This window comes from Rhagoletis pomonella, unplaced genomic scaffold (assembly GCF_013731165.1).
Source record: "Rhagoletis pomonella isolate Grant_MI unplaced genomic scaffold, Rhpom_1.0 Rhpom_scaffold_00002, whole genome shotgun sequence".
Classification (NCBI taxonomy): Eukaryota; Metazoa; Arthropoda; class Insecta; order Diptera; family Tephritidae; genus Rhagoletis; species Rhagoletis pomonella.
Genome location: NW_023458556.1, coordinates 77,955,830 through 77,973,522, shown reverse-complemented (window position 1 = coordinate 77,973,522; position 17,693 = coordinate 77,955,830). Strand labels below are relative to the sequence as shown.

Below are 17,693 nucleotides of genomic sequence, written 5' to 3'. Positions count from 1 at the left end.
GGTGCAAAAATTGAACATTTTGCATTTTCAATGGCCTAGGAAATATAAAGCAGCCCCTCGCCCTAGGTGCAGACTTATACCAAATGAAAGTTTGAAGTCTCAGCTTTAATTTAAAGTAGAGGACATATAGCAAAAGTTTGCAAAAGCACATTAAACATACAAAAAACTACAAAAAGTACGTAACGCGCACATTCTGTCGCTATACGTATGTTAGCATGCAATAGCATGTTTACAACTTTTTACTTTTATTTTTTTTAATTGTTTACTATTCACTTATTGTGCAAGAGAATAGTAATAAATTACATTTGTTTTTTGTTAGTTATTCAGAATTATGCTTTAAAGATCATTTATGTTTTAATAAAAATATTCTTGTTTACATAAATTTTATTTACGTTATTAATTTGATAGATAATTTTGTTGAAGGTCATTGACTTTGGGTTAGATAGTTGCATAATTTTTAATTTAAATTGATAGTGCAAGATATTGTTCTTATCTAAGTTGTGTTATGATCACTTTCTGATGTTGTTAGTTTAATTGTTATATTGTAGTGCCGCTTGTCGCCTGGCAGGAAAATAGAGTATTTTAAAAGGTTCAATCGAAAATACCAACGCAATCTTATTTTTGCTAAAAACAAGTAGTTTCTTTCCCGCCATCTATCGGGCAAGTTTGCTTGTATCCCCTGGAGCCAATCCTCCCCAGCAAAAAGTTCGCCGCCACTAGCTAACCGCTCACCTTTTGTGAATTTGTGAAAGAAACAGCAGATGTTATTAACAATGAAGTAAATCGTGTAAATGCAGAAATTCAAAATTTAAAAACGACAGAATTCGAAATGTTCAACAAAAAGTTTGCGATATCTCATAGTTTAACTATGACGATGATTGACGGAAAAGTGGCAACAACAGTCAGTAAGAATTGCTCGATGGCTGTTTGTTTCATATGTGGAGCAAAACCTACTGAAATGAATAATTTGGATGCAGTTATTTTGAGAACAAATTCAGCTGAAGCATTGAAATTTGGAATTTCGCCGCTACATGCTCGAATAAAATTCATGGAATGTATATTACATCTCGGTTATAATAAAAGTTTCAAAGCGTGGAGGACAAATAAAGATACAAAAGAACAGAAAGAAGCTGTTAAAACAGAAATGAAAAAAAATTTCAAATTAGTTCTGGGCTTAAAAGTCGATGTGGTGAAACAAGGCATGGGAACAACCAATGATGGTAATGTCTCTAGAAGATTTTTTGAACATCCAGAAATAACCGCTGACATAACTGGTGTAAATGTAGACTTAATTCACCGCTTTAAAATTATATTAAATACTATAAATAGTAGTAAAAATATAGATGTTGGTAAATTCCATACGTATTGCATGGACACTGCAAAATTATATGTAGAGCTTTATGGCTGGTACTACATGCCCATCACTGTGCATAAAGTTCTCATTCACGGCAGCAAAATGGTATCTGAGGCTATATTGCCAATAGGTTTGTTTGCAATTTTTATTTTTGAAAGTATTTTTTTAAACTTTATTTATTTTTTTTTATTAACTTTTTTTTTTGCTACAGGAATGTTATCCGAAGAAGCGCAAGAAGCAATGAATAAGGAGTATAGAAACTGTAGGCTATTCCATTCTCGTAAAAATTCACGTATTTCTACGAATGAAGATGTAATGCACTATTTGCAAATATCATCAGATCCTTATATTAATTCATTTAGAATGAGAAACAAATTAAAAAAATTAGAATACCATGATGATGTTAAAAAATTATTGATTGAATGAAAAAAAAATATTGTTTTTTTTTATTGCATTTCAATGGGAGGTGGGCGTATTAGTGGGCGTGTTATTGTAATTTTTGCATGAAACATTTTAAATGATATAAATTACAGTAATATCGAATTTGAAGGTTGTATTTAATATATTTTAGAAAATATGGCACTTTTTATGTTGAGGTAGTATGGGTGATGGGGTTAAAAGTGGGCCAAAGTTCAATTTTTATTTCAAATAATGTTTGTAACTATATAACATTCAAGTATACCAAAATTGAAAGTTATACCTAAAGTATTACGGACAATACGGCATTTTACAAATTTCGACTGTATGGCAGGTGGGCGTAAAAGTGGGCGAATTTTCTTAATTTTTTTTTTAAAAACTGGAATTGTCTCAAAAATAACCTGTGCAAAATTTCAGAGCTCTACAATGACTCCTTGTATTTAATGCCGGCGTTGTCTCACTGTGCGCCGCGGCGTTGCTACTGCCGCCAATTATTTCTAAGATTTACGACGCCGCCGCAGCAATATCTATCGGCTTAAACCTCTAATACATAGTACACATATATACAAATGCATATATGAACATATCAGGTCCGGCCGCAAGGGGGGTTTTGGGGGTTTAAACCCCCCTGTGGGGTGAAATATGCATACAAATTTGCCATCATTTAGTTTAACAACTTCCCTGTCCAATGAGTCATATGTGACTCACGAGAGCGTGTTGAAATAAGTTCATGAGTCACATGTGACTCATTTTTGTGTACAATTTCGGACAAATTTTTTGGTGTGAACGGTACACGATATTTTTTGGACGTGGGGCATTAACAAAATGCATTGTATGAGGACAGGGAAGTTGTTAAGGTAATAATTATAAAAATATTTTAAGTTCTCCTTTAGTTATACCTATAGACCCTTATCACCCACCACTTGAGTTGTCCTTGGCACCATCCTACGATTCATGTTATTGTCCTGAAACTAGAAAGCCGAAAGGTCAGCGATATTCTTTCAAATACGCTAACTACGACAAGCTTAAAACAGCTATATCTGAAATAATCTGACCTGAGTACGATGGGGATGTTGAGAACAGTGCCTTACACTTTAGTAAAATCTTGAATAATATATTCAGTAAACTCATTCCTCTTGTTAAAGAAAATACCGGACCTCGTTGTTGTTGTTGTTGTAGCGGCTACTAAGCCCCGTTCGGGGCGGTTCATCCATCAACGTTGTCGTCTATTTCAGCTGGGGGGAGGCCCAGGAAGTGTGCTACTTCCAGAGGGGCTGTCCATAGGGACAGGGGCGTTAGCTGAGTGGGATTCTCAGGGCATGTGAAGAGGTGCCGGGAGTCATGTGGCGACTCTCCACATGCCGGGCATTGGTTGGGCACAGCCTCGTTGATTCTGCTCAGGTAGCTGTTCAGCCTGCTGCAATAGCCAGAGCGAAGTTGGGCTATTGTGGTGCGGGACTCCCGAGGCAGACAAAGTTCTGTCCCGTCCACGTCCGGTGGTTGTGTGCCTAGAACGGCATTCACAGGGCGGGAGTCTACATAACTTGAGACTGATTCCCTGTGAATGCCGTTCAGGGCCTGTCGGTAGGTTGTCGGGTCCAGAGGTTGTTTTATATACGGCTTTTGTAAAGGTAAATCAACTTGAATTCACTACAAATGTGAACAATGGTTTCAAAAGTAATTATCAAACTGACGTCATTTACACTGATTTCAGCAAGGCTTTTGATAAAGTATCTCATTCAACTCTAATATACAAACTTGATAAAATTGGGTTCCCTCCAATCCTGCTGCGCTGGCTCTCTTCTTATTTCATTGGCAGGAAACAGAGGGTCATCTTTAAAAAATGTTCATCTCGTGTAATTCATGTGACGTCAGGTGTACCTCAAGGTCCCCTTCTGTTTATTTTATTCATCAACGATCTTCCAAATATTTTGAAGTATTCGAATTGCTTAATGTACGCATACGACGTTAAGTTTTTTAAGTTCATTGGTGCCCCAGGAGACAGGAAACAATTACAGGTGGACCTTAGTAATGTGTTTAAATGGTGCGAAGTAAATTCTATATCACTTAACTTGAAAAAGTGTAAATTTATATGTTTCTCTAGAAAACCCTTTCAATCATGCACAGTAGATTTTGCTCAGCTGCCCATCCTTCTGTGCACGAAAAACTTGTGCACTTAACCGAAAAAAGCACTTAAGCGAATTTTCTTTACTACTTCAATGAGGAAGGTATCCGAATCCCTATGAAACCAAATAATGGAGGAGCACTTACCACGTGGAAATTACTGCAAGCGAAATTTTTACCGAATGGTATCTAATTATCTATATAACTACATTAATTGATAGCCATTTTCGTTGTTCTGCGAGATGAGCAAAATAAATAAAAGCTTGTAAAATTAGGTAATTGTAGGGCCAGTGCAGGTAAACCTAATACTTTATTTGATAGTTAATAATAGTAGCACAATTTTTAAGGCAGGTATCGCCAATGTGCAGGTATGTTGAATGCATCTATCGGAGGAGTTTCCTTATAAATGTTAAAAATAGGTATCTTAAATGTGCACTTAAGCATAAAGGCAGCAAAGCAAAATATACTGTAGCTACCGCATTTGTGAACATAGTGTTGATCAGGTAACTAATTTCATCGATCTAGGCGTAACCATGGACTCTAAGCTTGAATTCAAGTCCCATGTAAACTCTTGTGTTAATAGAGCCAAGGGCGTCTTGGCTTTCATCAAACGTTGGGCTAAAGAATTCAGAGATCCTTATGTTACTAAAGCTCTCTTCGCCTCCCTAGTCAGGCCGATCTTAGAATACGGGTCCGTCGTATGGAACCCTAGATATCAAACGCACTCTGACAGACTCGAGTCGGTACAGAAACAATTCTTATTATTCGCATTAAATAATTTGCCTTGGGATTCGACATTAAATCTCCCACCGTACAAAAGCCGCTTGAAGCTCATAAATTTGCCAACGCTGCACAGCCGTAGATAGATGCTCGGGGTTTTGTTCATGATTAAGATCTTGAACGGGATGGTCAATAGTCCCTTTCTACTGAACCAGATCACGTTTTGTATTCCTTCTAGGCCTTCTAGACATTACAAGCCCATTAAGTTAACTGTTTGTAGAGCAAATTTTGAAATGCATGATGCTTTTCGTTGCCTATGCCAGGACTTTAATAAGCATTACGACTATTTTGACATCTCCGACTCACATTTTACCATTAAAAAAACCTTACTTGAGATTTTGAATAAATAACATGTAAACCCTTACATTGCACCTTATCGTTCAGCTGGTGAACTGTATTTCTGTTCAGTTTATGAGGTAAACGTAAACGTGAATCGCTTTTTTGTAACTAAATAAATTAATATCTTTAACCGGGAACGATAAATTACACAATATCTATGACTGCTTAGTACAACTGTAATCGGCTTCGTATATTTTCGCGACCGCGTAAGACAATACGAGCATAGATCTGAAACTTGGCCTTTCCGACCATGATCAACAGCTTGTCCACAGCGCGGAGCGGAAACTAGAGCTTTCCGCCTGCCACACACTCAAAGTAATGACTTCGGGAGCATGGATCGAAAACTCGTTCTTTCTGACCATGCTGAACAGCTTGTCCACAGTTTAGGGTGGCCAGATATTATAGTGACATAATCAGTACAGTTGGGATCAAAAATCAATACAAAGCCATAAAAATCAGCTCATTTTTAAGCGTATTTTTATACCCGAGCGCACTTGTGCACAAGGGTATATTAACTTTGTTCACATAACGGTTGTTTGTAACAGCCAAAACGAATCAAGATAGATATAGACTAATGTATACATAAATGCTTAGAATGAATAAAGAAGTCGATTAAGCCATGTCTGTCTGTCCGTCCGTCCGTGTACACGATAACTCGAGCAAAAATTGAGATATCTCAACGAAATTTGGTATGTAGGTTTCCATTTATCCAAGGTAGGTTGGTATAGAAAATGGGCGAAATCGGACTGTAACCACGCCCACTTCCCATATAACGGTAATTTTCAGAAATGCGAAAACTGCGATATTTTAGTAACTATTAAAGATTATTCACTCAAAATTGATAATTATAATACATTTTTGACGAAAAATAAGAATATATAAAGTTTTGGAAAATGGGCGTAGCCACGCCCACTTATGGTTACATGTGCATAACCGCTGCACCAATTTCTTTCAAACTTGGCACAGTAGTTGACCTTAATACAGCATACCAAATGGCAGAGCATTTTTAAAATCGGACAATAACCACGCCCACATCCCATATAACGGTAATTTAGAGAAATACAAAATCTTCGATAAATCAGTAAATATTAAAGCTAATTTATTCAAAATTGATGCTTACAACAATTCTATACCAAGAAATACGTTTATAATAAAATTTTGGAAAGTGGGCATGGCGCCGCCCACTTATGATCAGATATATGTATCTCGGTAACCGTTCTACCAATTTGTACCAAACTCGGTATGGTTATTGTGCTTGCCACATCAAAGCAAAACGTTGAAAATTATCGAAATCGGAATAAAATTACTTCCGCTTTTCATATAACGGTAAATTTCAGAAATCTTGAAACTTCAATATTTCGAAATTTAAGGACGCTAATTTTCTGAAAATTGATACACCCCGGCTTACTATGTAGCGATAGCTTTCGGAAAGGTGAAAAACATATATTTAATACTAGCGCCGGGTATTTAATGTTCGGCTCCGCCCGAACTTAGACTTTCTTACTTGTTTATTATTAACAATATAACAACCAAATAACAGCCCATTAATTTAACAAAAAAATAACGAATAGACTTTTAAATACATATAGTATTATCAATATAAAAATTCATTACTTTAAAACAAATCAAAGGTATTACGTATGTATGTACAGCTGTGCTCACGAAAATAGTAGTAAAATGTATTGACAGGTTTTGAAATTTTTTTCTTTCCTTACTTAATTTAATATTTTTATAAAAATATAGTTAATTCTATAACAAAAGACAAGTGAGTTGAAGTCTCAAACTTTCTAGGAAATTTATAAAAATTGAGAAAATTAAGTAGAAGACGAGCTCGAGTCAGAATCTGTTTTCATATTTTAAGCTACAAATTTAAAACATATTTAGTTGGTGTGCTTATAAAATACAACATTCAGTTTGCACCTTTTCCAAATTTTTAGAACTTACATTGCACCGTAGGAGTAGTCGTCTTAAGTTTGACATACTGACAGCCGATTTCTCAGTGGATGTTTAATTATAATCAAAACATTATCTCTTATTGTCATTTTCTCAGTGTACTTAATATATGATTAACTCACCACCACCTTTCATAAGATTTATTAATGGCGAAAGCAGCTTTTCCTGTAAATCCCGTAAAACCTGCAAATCGTGAAGTTGGGTTGGGTTGAATCCAAACAGTTTCTTATTTTGCGAAATCCTAGGAAACGAAACAATTGCAAGCTGACACCTTTTTAATAATGGTTTCAATCTGTCACACGTATGAGTTGTCAAAAACCATTGTTTTGAACATGTAAACCTCAAGCAAATGTCAATTACACCAATTTACAAAAGTATTTATTAAATGTAAAAATCAGTACAAAATCAGTACAAACTCAAAAAATCAGTAGATTTTGCGTACTGATTTCGGGCTCTTAAAAATCAGTACAATAGAAAAAAATCAGCACATGTACTGATTAAATCAGCGCATCTGGCCACCCTATCCACAGTGCGGAGCGGAAACTAGAGCTTTCCGCCTGCCACACATTTAAAGTAATGTCTTCGGGAACATGGATCGGAAACCCGGCCTTACCGACCTTGATCAATAGCCTGTCCGCAGCACGGAGCGGAAACTAGGTCTTTTCGCCCGCCGCACACAAAAGTAGACTGAAGACTTGGCCTCGCCAGCTACCAAACCTGCTATTTTATGTTGTTATTATTATTATTATTATTATTATTATGAATTACTATGTACCTAAATGTTCTATTCTCATTTGTCTGTAAGAAAATATTTTTCTGTAGACCAAATAAATCAATAAATACAAATTTAAGATCTCTTTTCAGAGATAGTAGTCGAGAGATCTAGCTTCAATTCAAGCCACGAAAGTTCTGTCACGTTTTGTTCCTTTGCTAGAGCTTCTACAATATTGCAAAAACCGCGATTTTTTGACACTCTATCTAAATCTATTAAAATCAGCTTTAACATTTGCCGTACCAAACTTTTTTTATACATTTTTTGGGCTGTGTTATCCATTAAAAAATGAGCAAAAATTGAGATTTCCGTGTTTTCTACAGAAATTTTTCCTTATGTGGCCTATAACACCCTTCGCTCCCCATTTAGTTATAGTTTTGCAAAATAATTCAATGAATATCATCATGCATGTGCAGTAGACTGCGCCTTATTTTGCAACTTTGTCCTACAACGCTCTCTATGTTTTTTACGAAAAATGCAAAATAAGCTTGCAAATCGCAAAAACTCAAAAAACTCAAAATCCAAGATGGCGGAATGTTCCGGTATGACATTTAGGGGCGAGACATGCTCTATGTGTCAAATAGAAGTAAAAAATTGCATGAAAATGTTGAACTTTAGGACAATTCGAGGCACGTCTTTCTGTTGTCCGAATTTTTAAATATTTCGCAGGGCACGTTTTTATGACCAAAGGAACATTTCTAGGGGGTGCCTTGCTTTTTACCTTAACAAAAAATGTTCTCCATACAACTAAGGCGCTGTCTAATGTGCAGACATGGGCAGAGAACGAACACGCAATGGGCTAGCTTTTCTCAATATTCATTGCAATCTGGATGTTAATGTTGACTCAGTATTAAAATAAAACAATGATATTCTTGGTTGTTACGAATGGCTTTACATAAAGTCAAAGGCCCCTATTATGAGTTGCATTCGATTTTCGACTGTGGTCGAAAGTGCTGAGCGAACGAATTTTCATTTGGTATTATGGCGCTCATTCGATGAAGAATAGCGCTATTGTGAATTTCGCTCGTTTAGGTTGTTCACAATAGTATATTTTTCACTGCAGAGAAGCTTTGTTTACAAATCGAGCAAACTAAATGTGTGCTTATACATATGTACGTATGTAAATTTGTGCAAACTAAAATGAAACAAAAAAGAAAGCGAGTTTATAAAAACGTGGTAAAAAAATAAAATTTAATTAGTACAACGGAGTTCTGATTGGACGATTCGTCAGAGGATGAGAGCTTAGAAAACTGGCCAGGAGCAGAAAACGTTTAAGAGAGTTTAAGTGCATTTAAGAAATTGTATGATCCAAATCTATTATTAAAATACATATATTAACACTATAAACAGCTCCATGATTTTGTTCTCAGAGATCATGCCAACAGCGTATTGGGATTTTCTTTCATAAGTAAAACCAGACTTTCGAGCTTGTGTTTAGTATTCAGGACGTTAGAACTCCGTGAAATTAATGAAAATTGTTTAAAATTAGTGTCTAGCCGCCAAAAAGTAAGAAAACAAAAGCAAAATCGTACATTTTTCACAATTTTCTAACACTTCGATACACCAAAATTCTGTTCGACAGAAAATTCGATACTCAACGAAAATTTCGACACGCTTGCATAGCTCATAATACGAATTTCACTTTCGATCTTCGATCTTCGATAGCCAGCGAAGATCAAAATCAAATACAACTCATAATAACCCTGTAGTCAAATGTACTAGTTGTAAACTACTTCACAACTAGTATGAACCACATGCCCAACTAGTCAGCCAACTATCTTTTTTCCATGCAACCAACTGGTATTTTTAACATGGGGATGTCCTACGAGATGGCAATTGTCAGATTTCGGTCAGAAATATACCAGTATCATACTAGTTGAAAATAGACAGAAAAATACTAGTCCAATTATCGACCAAAACCACTACTTTGGGAGTCAAAAAATAAAATGAATTCATGAATATACTATAAAAAACTTTTGATTAAGTACACTTTAATATATCACACATTGTTATTTAGCAGCCTCAGATGTTCCAATAATTGGTGTAAATTTTTTTGACCATTAATTAAAAGCAAAACTTTCGAACATAAATTTAAATGCATTTCTTATAAAAAGTAAAAGGTTTCAGGAACAATAAATACTATATATTTATCTTTTTTAATAATATTGAATCTGCAAAGGAAAAAATTTTAGTTAAAAATAAAATTAATACGTCAGTTAATACTTCAGTAATAAAATAAATTAAAATATTTCATATAGTATTAAAATAAATTAAATTCATTAACTTTGCAATTTTTAAGAGTAACAATTAATCGGTATTTAATCAACTAAACGGTTATCAAAAAAACATGCTTTAATTAATAGTCATTATGAATATTAATCATTGTTTAACAGGCCTGGTATAATCGAATACGTACTCAATTTAATGGTTTACAATATACCCAAATAAAAGTTATAATATTTTGTGTACTTTATCGTATTAAACTGTCGAAGTCAAATAAAACAGGGCATGAATAAATAGTTTTGTACTTGGTACAAGTCTGGTCATTTTGGAACTAGTTCGGTTTCTGTCAGGGAATTCTAGTTGTAAACTAGTATTTTTCCTGACTAGTTTGTGATTTTACTGCAGGGAAGGGCCAAAGAGATGATCTCCAGCGAACCCATGCACAACAAAGCAGCTTTTTAGAATGGCAGCGCAAATGAAACAATTCAACTAAGGCGCGATGGAAGTGCCGCTGTATTTCGGATATTGAACGATGGACGTCTTATGGAGAAGTATACTTCCACCTAGCTCAAATTGTAAGCAGTCATGGCTATTTCAAGGCTTACTTATACAAATAAAAAACTGAGAGTGATCCGCGGAAAAACCATTAGGTATCGAAGACGTCAAGCACATACTTCTACTGTGCCCACGATTCAGCGAACAGAGATGAATACTGCAACAGTATATCAATGCAGCACTGTTTAAAGAAACTTTAGTAAATTAAATGCTGAGGGGCACAGAAAAAATTGAGTGTGGCCAGCAGTGAAGTAGCATTAATGAAATGTTTAAGAAATCTAGAGCGGCAGAGGCGTACATAGGGACACGATATCCAACAGAAAGTATCGATATGGTACTCATTTAAAGTATCGCTGTAAAAATATCGGGTACCCATTAATAACAGAATAAAACGACTCGATATTCCAAATATCGATACCAAAATCCAAAAAATGTATATGAATATAGGTCTCGTATATAGGCCGCTGTGGTGTAATGATTAGAAGTGCTCAAAACTTGAAAATAAAAAACAGCTTCCCATTAAAACAAAATCGCCGTTCAAAGTCGACATAAAACTGTAGGGACCCCTTTTCTGCCACAACATTAATAGCCCGAACACAATGAAAACGACGAGCTATGGACCATAGCTGTCAAATTATTTTAACACGTACTCTTATGTAGATAATTATTTTGGCGCCGACCGGGCTACGCGACGACTGTGGTTGTGGCCAGATTAGATCTATTTCTATTTTTCCAGCGACAGATTAGGTTCTTCCTCTTCTTTTATGTCAAACTCGTACAAATTCATGATGTCGCCGACACATTCGAAAAAATCATGTCGCCATCGACAAAGCGTTTAGACAATGAAGATAACAAATTGGAAGCTGTGGCCCGTAGCTCGTCGTTTTTAATGTGTTCAGAACTTAAGGCGCACTTTACAAATCGGAGGAGAATCTCGGTCAAACACTAACATATTGTGTAACAACACGTAGATATGGTGTTGTCTTAAAACACCGAAGTCGCGGGTTCAAATTCCACCACATGCAATCCTAACTATATTACACATTTCTGCTCTTAAAAGCCCAATTTATATCGGGAAGAATTGTTAATAACATTATCCTTGTAATGTGAGTGTTGCGAAGAAATTAATAGTAATACGAACCTTGTTATAAAATTAAGGTTAAGTGAAAAAACCGCGTGTCTTATCTTTAAAAATTCAGAATTCAAGAGAGTTTATTACAAAAAATACAATTCTCAGTTGTCATTACAGGGTTGCAAAAGGTAAAACAATTCAATGTTCAGTACAACATTACAGGGCTAAAAGTTAGTAGGAAAGTAAAAGACTATGCCATAATATTGAACAGTGAGTTTATTACATTCGATACGATACTAGGGTTCTGGTACTCGATTCCAAAAAATATCGTTTTAAAACTATCGAGTAGAAAATATCGGTATCGAATGCCAAAAGTATCGATATGGTATCGTATCGTATCGAAATTCGTGTCCCCAGGCGTACAAGTGGAATTTAATGCATAGACGCGGATTGGAACCTAGGCCGTTCCAACCGTCAAGGCAGTGCATTTTTGAAACTCGTCCACCCAAATCATAGGGGCGGATTGGGACTAAGGTATTACGGCTTAGAAACCTCCCCAACATGAAGTACATCAACCAAAGCGTAGACGAGGATTGTAACCTATGCCGTTCCAACCGCCAATGCAGTATACGGGCTTAAAACTGGCCTGCTAGGAATCTGGTTCGAAAATTAGTCTGTTTGAATAGATCTCCAGTGAAAAATATATGGCAGAACTTGCAGGAGAGTAACGAACGATTATCTCTCAAATTTGAAAATATCCAAAAAAGTACGCGAACGCACAATTAGCAAAAACTTGCAAGTTGTTAGCACAGCTGATCGAAATTTTGTTCACACACAAAAGCATAAAACAGAAAACATGAATAGTATAAAATAAAAGTTTGTAAAGAAATTTGGTAAGCAAACGTAAGTAAATGAGTATTTGCTTTCTTCCGAAACATTTGCAGTTCTAATGAGTTATTTTAAACTTTAAAAGCATCAAAATAAAATTCACTAATTTCATAATGACTTTGATCAGCTGTTTTTCTTGATGGCGAATTGCTGCTGACAAAAATTTTTCCAGCAGGAATTATTAACTTCCTTTCCAAGTCAAATTTCACTTTGCGCACTCAATTTCCCCTAATGATAAAAAATAGAGGAAACAATAAGAGGTTATAAACGAACCATTAAATGAGATCCAAAAATAAGAAACCATCCAATTAAACTAAACTCTTGCCTGAATGAAGTCTTTAGAAAGTTGGGAGAACCAACTTGAAAATTGTACCAACCTCGAAAATTGTATTCGATCCGAATATGAATTCCTACTATCTAAAACTTTCGAATCGCGTAGAGTGTTTCCATTCATAAAATATAAGATTTAAAGCAAGAATATGTGTGTACTTTGGCAACGAAACTTTATACCGTATGTTAGCATACACCCAGAAAAAGGTTTATTTATAATAACCAAGATTTGGTTATAGTGATCAAGTGGCATAGTTGGATATGGCGAAATAAATATATAGTTCACGAAAGTCTGCAATTTACTTAAGACTTCTAGTTGGGACAAATGTATATTTGTTAATAATTACAAAACGACAACCTTGATTGGACAATATTGTTAGTTGAATAAAATCATTGTTGAGCAAATATAAACAATGCTTTGGTTGATACAAGTTGTCAATTAATTTTGTGAACTTGCTGTAGACTTGAATCAGCTAACCGTTTATTATTGGAAAAAAAGTTTCAGTTTGGCACAAATAAAAATTTACTCGATGTTTGTTGTGTTTACTTTCTTTTATTTGCATATATTAAGCATACGTACATATTTACATAAGTTAGTTACTAAAGTAAATAATACATATGTATATGGTGGTAAGACTTTCATAAAAAACAACTATGAAACAGGAACTGTCGCGCGAAAACCCAGGTCAATATCTGCTGGAAGTATACTGCTTTGCTTTTTCCTTGGCTAAATAAACACTTTCAAATTATAATTCACATGAATTATATATCCACTGAAAAAACCCCGGTTGGCATCAAACTTTATATTTTTAAATAACTATGCGCGCGCCGAAACAACTCGCGGTGATAGAAAAACTGAAACTTAGACAAACAATTCTGTGCATGTCATAGCCATGGTTGCCACAATTGGTAACTTTTTACCAAAATTGGTAACTTTTAGACGATTTGGTAACTTGGTAACTTTTATTTTATTTTGGTAACTTTTGCAACCAAACACCTATTTGCATTACTAGAAAGAAATTAATTATGTTTTGTATGTGCGTAATTATAAAAACCCTTCGAGTTTCAGTGGCAGCACTACTGACACTTCTACAAATTTTCTTCGATGAAATTAGAGCCACCTCATATTCGAATACTGGAAATATTTGAATTACAGTGGCAGCACCACGGGCTGCACTTCTGAAACAACTTTCGAATGTTTGCGATACATTTTGAATTCTACAGTAAAAATGGTATAAAAATTCGGTCATCTGGCAATTTTTGGTAAGGTCCACAAATCGTTTTGAATATTCCGGCACAAAAAAAAGGTCGCTTTTTACCAGTCCCACCTACCGACATGTATTTCGACCCACAGAATCCGAATCTGAGGTCCGCTTGACACGTACAGTAAGTGATGAAAACCCGAAAAAGTAGCTCGAAATTTCGGTTAAAAGCACCCGCCACTTTTTTGTATGCCGGTGCTATTATTCCGTGAGTCGCAGGTTCAAATATCGGCACATTCCGAACGAAAAATGACACTGAAGATGGCGCAACGCCGAAAGCGGTTTGTCTCCAAACCAAATTTGCCAAAAGATGACGAAAAATCGTTCCACATTATATCATACTCCTACCGTGTCGGAAACACCAACAACGAAAACGAGAATATCGGCACATACAGTAATTAATTGATAGAACAAGTAATTTTTAGCAAAAAAAAAACCGACTTCAACTCCCGCATAAAAAATATATATATATATATATATATATATATCTCATGATCCACTGATCGGATCTCAACCAGATTAGTACGGGACCACCTCTGAGACACTACCTTTCCGATGCAAAAATAATTATCGAAATCGGTTGACGTGGTCCAAAGTTATGCGGTAACATACATAAAAAAAAAAAAATATTCCGACGAACTGATAACCTCCTCCTTTTTTGGAAGTCGGTTAAAAATATTTTCTAATAAAAAAAATTACTATAATTGTCAATAGCATTTTAATTCTTGATAATTGATCAAGACAAGTAATTTTTAGCAAAAAAAAAACCGACTTCAACTCTCATATAAAAAAAATATATATATATATATCTCATGATCCACTGATCGGATCTTAACCAGATTAGTATGGGACCACCTCTGAAACACTACCTTTCCGATGCAAAAATAATTATCGAAATCGGTTGACGTGGTCCAAAGTTATGCGGTAACATACATAAAAAAAAAAAAAATATTCCGACGAACTGATAACCTCCTCCTTTTTTGGAAGTCGGTTAACAATAGATTTAAACTTCTTTGCTAGAACTGACTGTTTTTGATAAATAATCGAAAATTTACAATTTATAAAAATACTGAGTTTATTAAGTGCACAGAATCGGGCTGTAAGTATATACACATTTGTTATGAAATAAAGCAGTTTTATTCAGTATATTTTTTCTCAGTGAAGAAGGGAAGATTTTGGTATTGAAGATTTGGTAACTTTTCTTAAGAGATTTTGGTAGAAAAAAATGTTGACGAGTGGCAACCATGGTCATAGCACACATTTTCTTTCTCTACCTAGCGCAGCGATCGACATGCCATAGCTTACTGAGCGCTCTGGGACCACATGCGTGTTTACCCATATACGAACAGCGGTAGCGGAGCAATTATTTCCACGCACAATGCAATGGTCGGCATACCCCTGCAAAAATCGTTGGATCATGTAGTCTATTTGTGGTAAATTGGAGTACTTACAAAAGTGTTCCTCTGTCATGCTGTAGCGGACCAACTGGTGTCTCTGCGCTAGCTTATTGTTTGTTATCCGATCACTGCTCGTGTTTTAACGAAACGGGATTGAAGTTGAGCATTTGAAAGCACATTTGCATGTCTGGCTGTAGCTGAACGTGTAGAGATGCTCGCTGTTAGTTCTTAGCTCCCAGCATGTTCGGGTTCGAATACCGTCAGAGGCAACATATAATTTTTAATTTTTGTCTTGGTTTTTATTAATTTCGAAAAAGTATTTGAGAAGTGAAAAACAAAATCGTGTACAAACGAAAAAATATAGCAACAATGCCATTGTTATTATGTTGGAGTAGTTTTGTGCTACTCTGATGTAATGCGAGGATGGAGTATATGGTCCTGCCCTAGGACATCGCAATGTTAATTGGACCATATTTTTTATATGAATTGTGGTTAATTTTGGAGTACTCCTTGGTCCTTAGTAATTTTAAGAGCAAAAATTGTCCAACACTAAACACTAACAACAGGCAGAATGGGAGGATAAAATAAACCGTAAAATAGTAAATTTTCTCAATATTAAATTTTTCGACAGGAAACGTGGTTTTCTTATGTTAAATTGCAAAATATATGATTGATAAAAAAGAATTAATAACGAAAATATTAAGAAACAGGCGATTTTTATAAAAGTATTAGCAAATTTCAGTGCATCTAAAGTTTCTAAAGCGTTGTTTACTTTTACTTGAGAATTGTCAAAATCGGCAAATCCCAAGTAGCGGTTTCTGGAACGTGCCACATTTGTTCGCTACATCGTGATGTGATAAAAAGAAAAGCTGGCAGCACTCCGCAAGGTTGCAGAAATCTTTCAAAATATGTTCGAAAAATATCTTGATATGGGAGGAACTGCTTTACACTGCCAAAGAAAAAAATTGCCAAAGCTCAACGCAATTTTTAGCAACTTCAATCTTGCACTTTATTGTACTAAAATTAATTTTTTTTTAGATTCTAATTAAAATGTTTGCAATTTAGGTGAAACCTTGCAGAATTTTTCAAATTTTTGTTTGTTTTGATCCAAAACCTGAGATCTACGACATTTTTTTGAAATCTACCACATTTTTTTCCAGATTCTACCACACACATTTTTTAAGTCCGATCACTGCACTATGGTCCCAATTCCGTTTTTTTTTGGCATAAAGTCGTAGGAACAAGGTATCTAGCTGAAACTTCGCTCATATATTTCTCATACTATACTAATTTAACTGAAATATTTTTTTTTCCGTAAATTGCCACGCCCACATCTTATATCCATTTTTTTTAATTTTTTTCAGAGGCAGTTCCATTATTTAGGGCATATCTCCAGTTACAAATAACCAATTCCTTCGTTTCATATATCGAATTAAAGGCAATTAAGTGATGGATAAATGTCTTAAAACTTTTTTAGCGTTTCGAAGTCCGTTTGAAAAGTACCAAATGCAAAAACTGTCTTCAAAGTAGTGTATTTTTCATTTATTAACTTATTTTAAATAAAGTTTACAAAAAAAACCATAGTAACTAATTATTTTTTCTTTTTTGTTAACAAATGATAATACAGTTTGGCATGGCTATAAGCCATCTGACATGGTTATAACAAATTTAGGTCCAATTTTTTATTTCAGCAGGCTTATTTATTTATAAAAGTCTTGTAGGTTTAATCGCTCCAGTTATCGGCATCTAAATCAAAAAGAGTATATTTCAATATCCGTTTTCGGCTCGTCCGAGTATGTGCTATCTGATTCGTTTTCAGAATTCAAATCTTTTGGAGAGGACGACAGCTGATTGTATTTGTGGGTATGTAATTCACTAGGGGGTTCTAATAGCGCTATTACGTCATGAGGTAATTTCTTCGGACTTTAACCACGCCCACTTCCCATATAACGGTAATTTCCAGTAATACGAAAACTGCGATATTTTAGTAACTACTGAAGATAATTCACTCAAAATTGATTATTATATAGTTTTTAGACGAAAAATAAGAATATTATAAATTTTTGGAAAATGGGCGTAGCCATGCCCACTTATGGTTACATGTGTATATCTTGGTAACCGCTGCACCAATTTCTTCCAAACTTGGCACAGTTGTTGGCCTTCGCATAACATACCAAACAGCCGAAAATTTTTAAAATCGCTCAATAACCACGCCTACTTCCCATAT

The 17,693-nt window shown here is 35.1% G+C and overlaps 2 protein-coding genes across 2 annotated transcripts in view; one reads left to right on the top strand and one right to left on the bottom strand.

Moving 5' to 3' along the window:
* LOC118734095 (pituitary homeobox 2) overlaps positions 1-17,693 on the bottom strand; it is a 224,790-nt gene that overhangs the window by 55,667 nt on the left and 151,430 nt on the right. The window lies entirely within an intron of this gene.
* LOC118734096 lies at positions 55-2,215 on the top strand. The gene is made up of 2 exons (XM_036463801.1): positions 55-1,484; positions 1,566-2,215. Exons 1-2 carry the CDS (start codon positions 830-832, stop codon positions 1,778-1,780), a joined length of 870 nt encoding a protein of 289 aa, XP_036319694.1. The 5' UTR covers positions 55-829; the 3' UTR covers positions 1,781-2,215.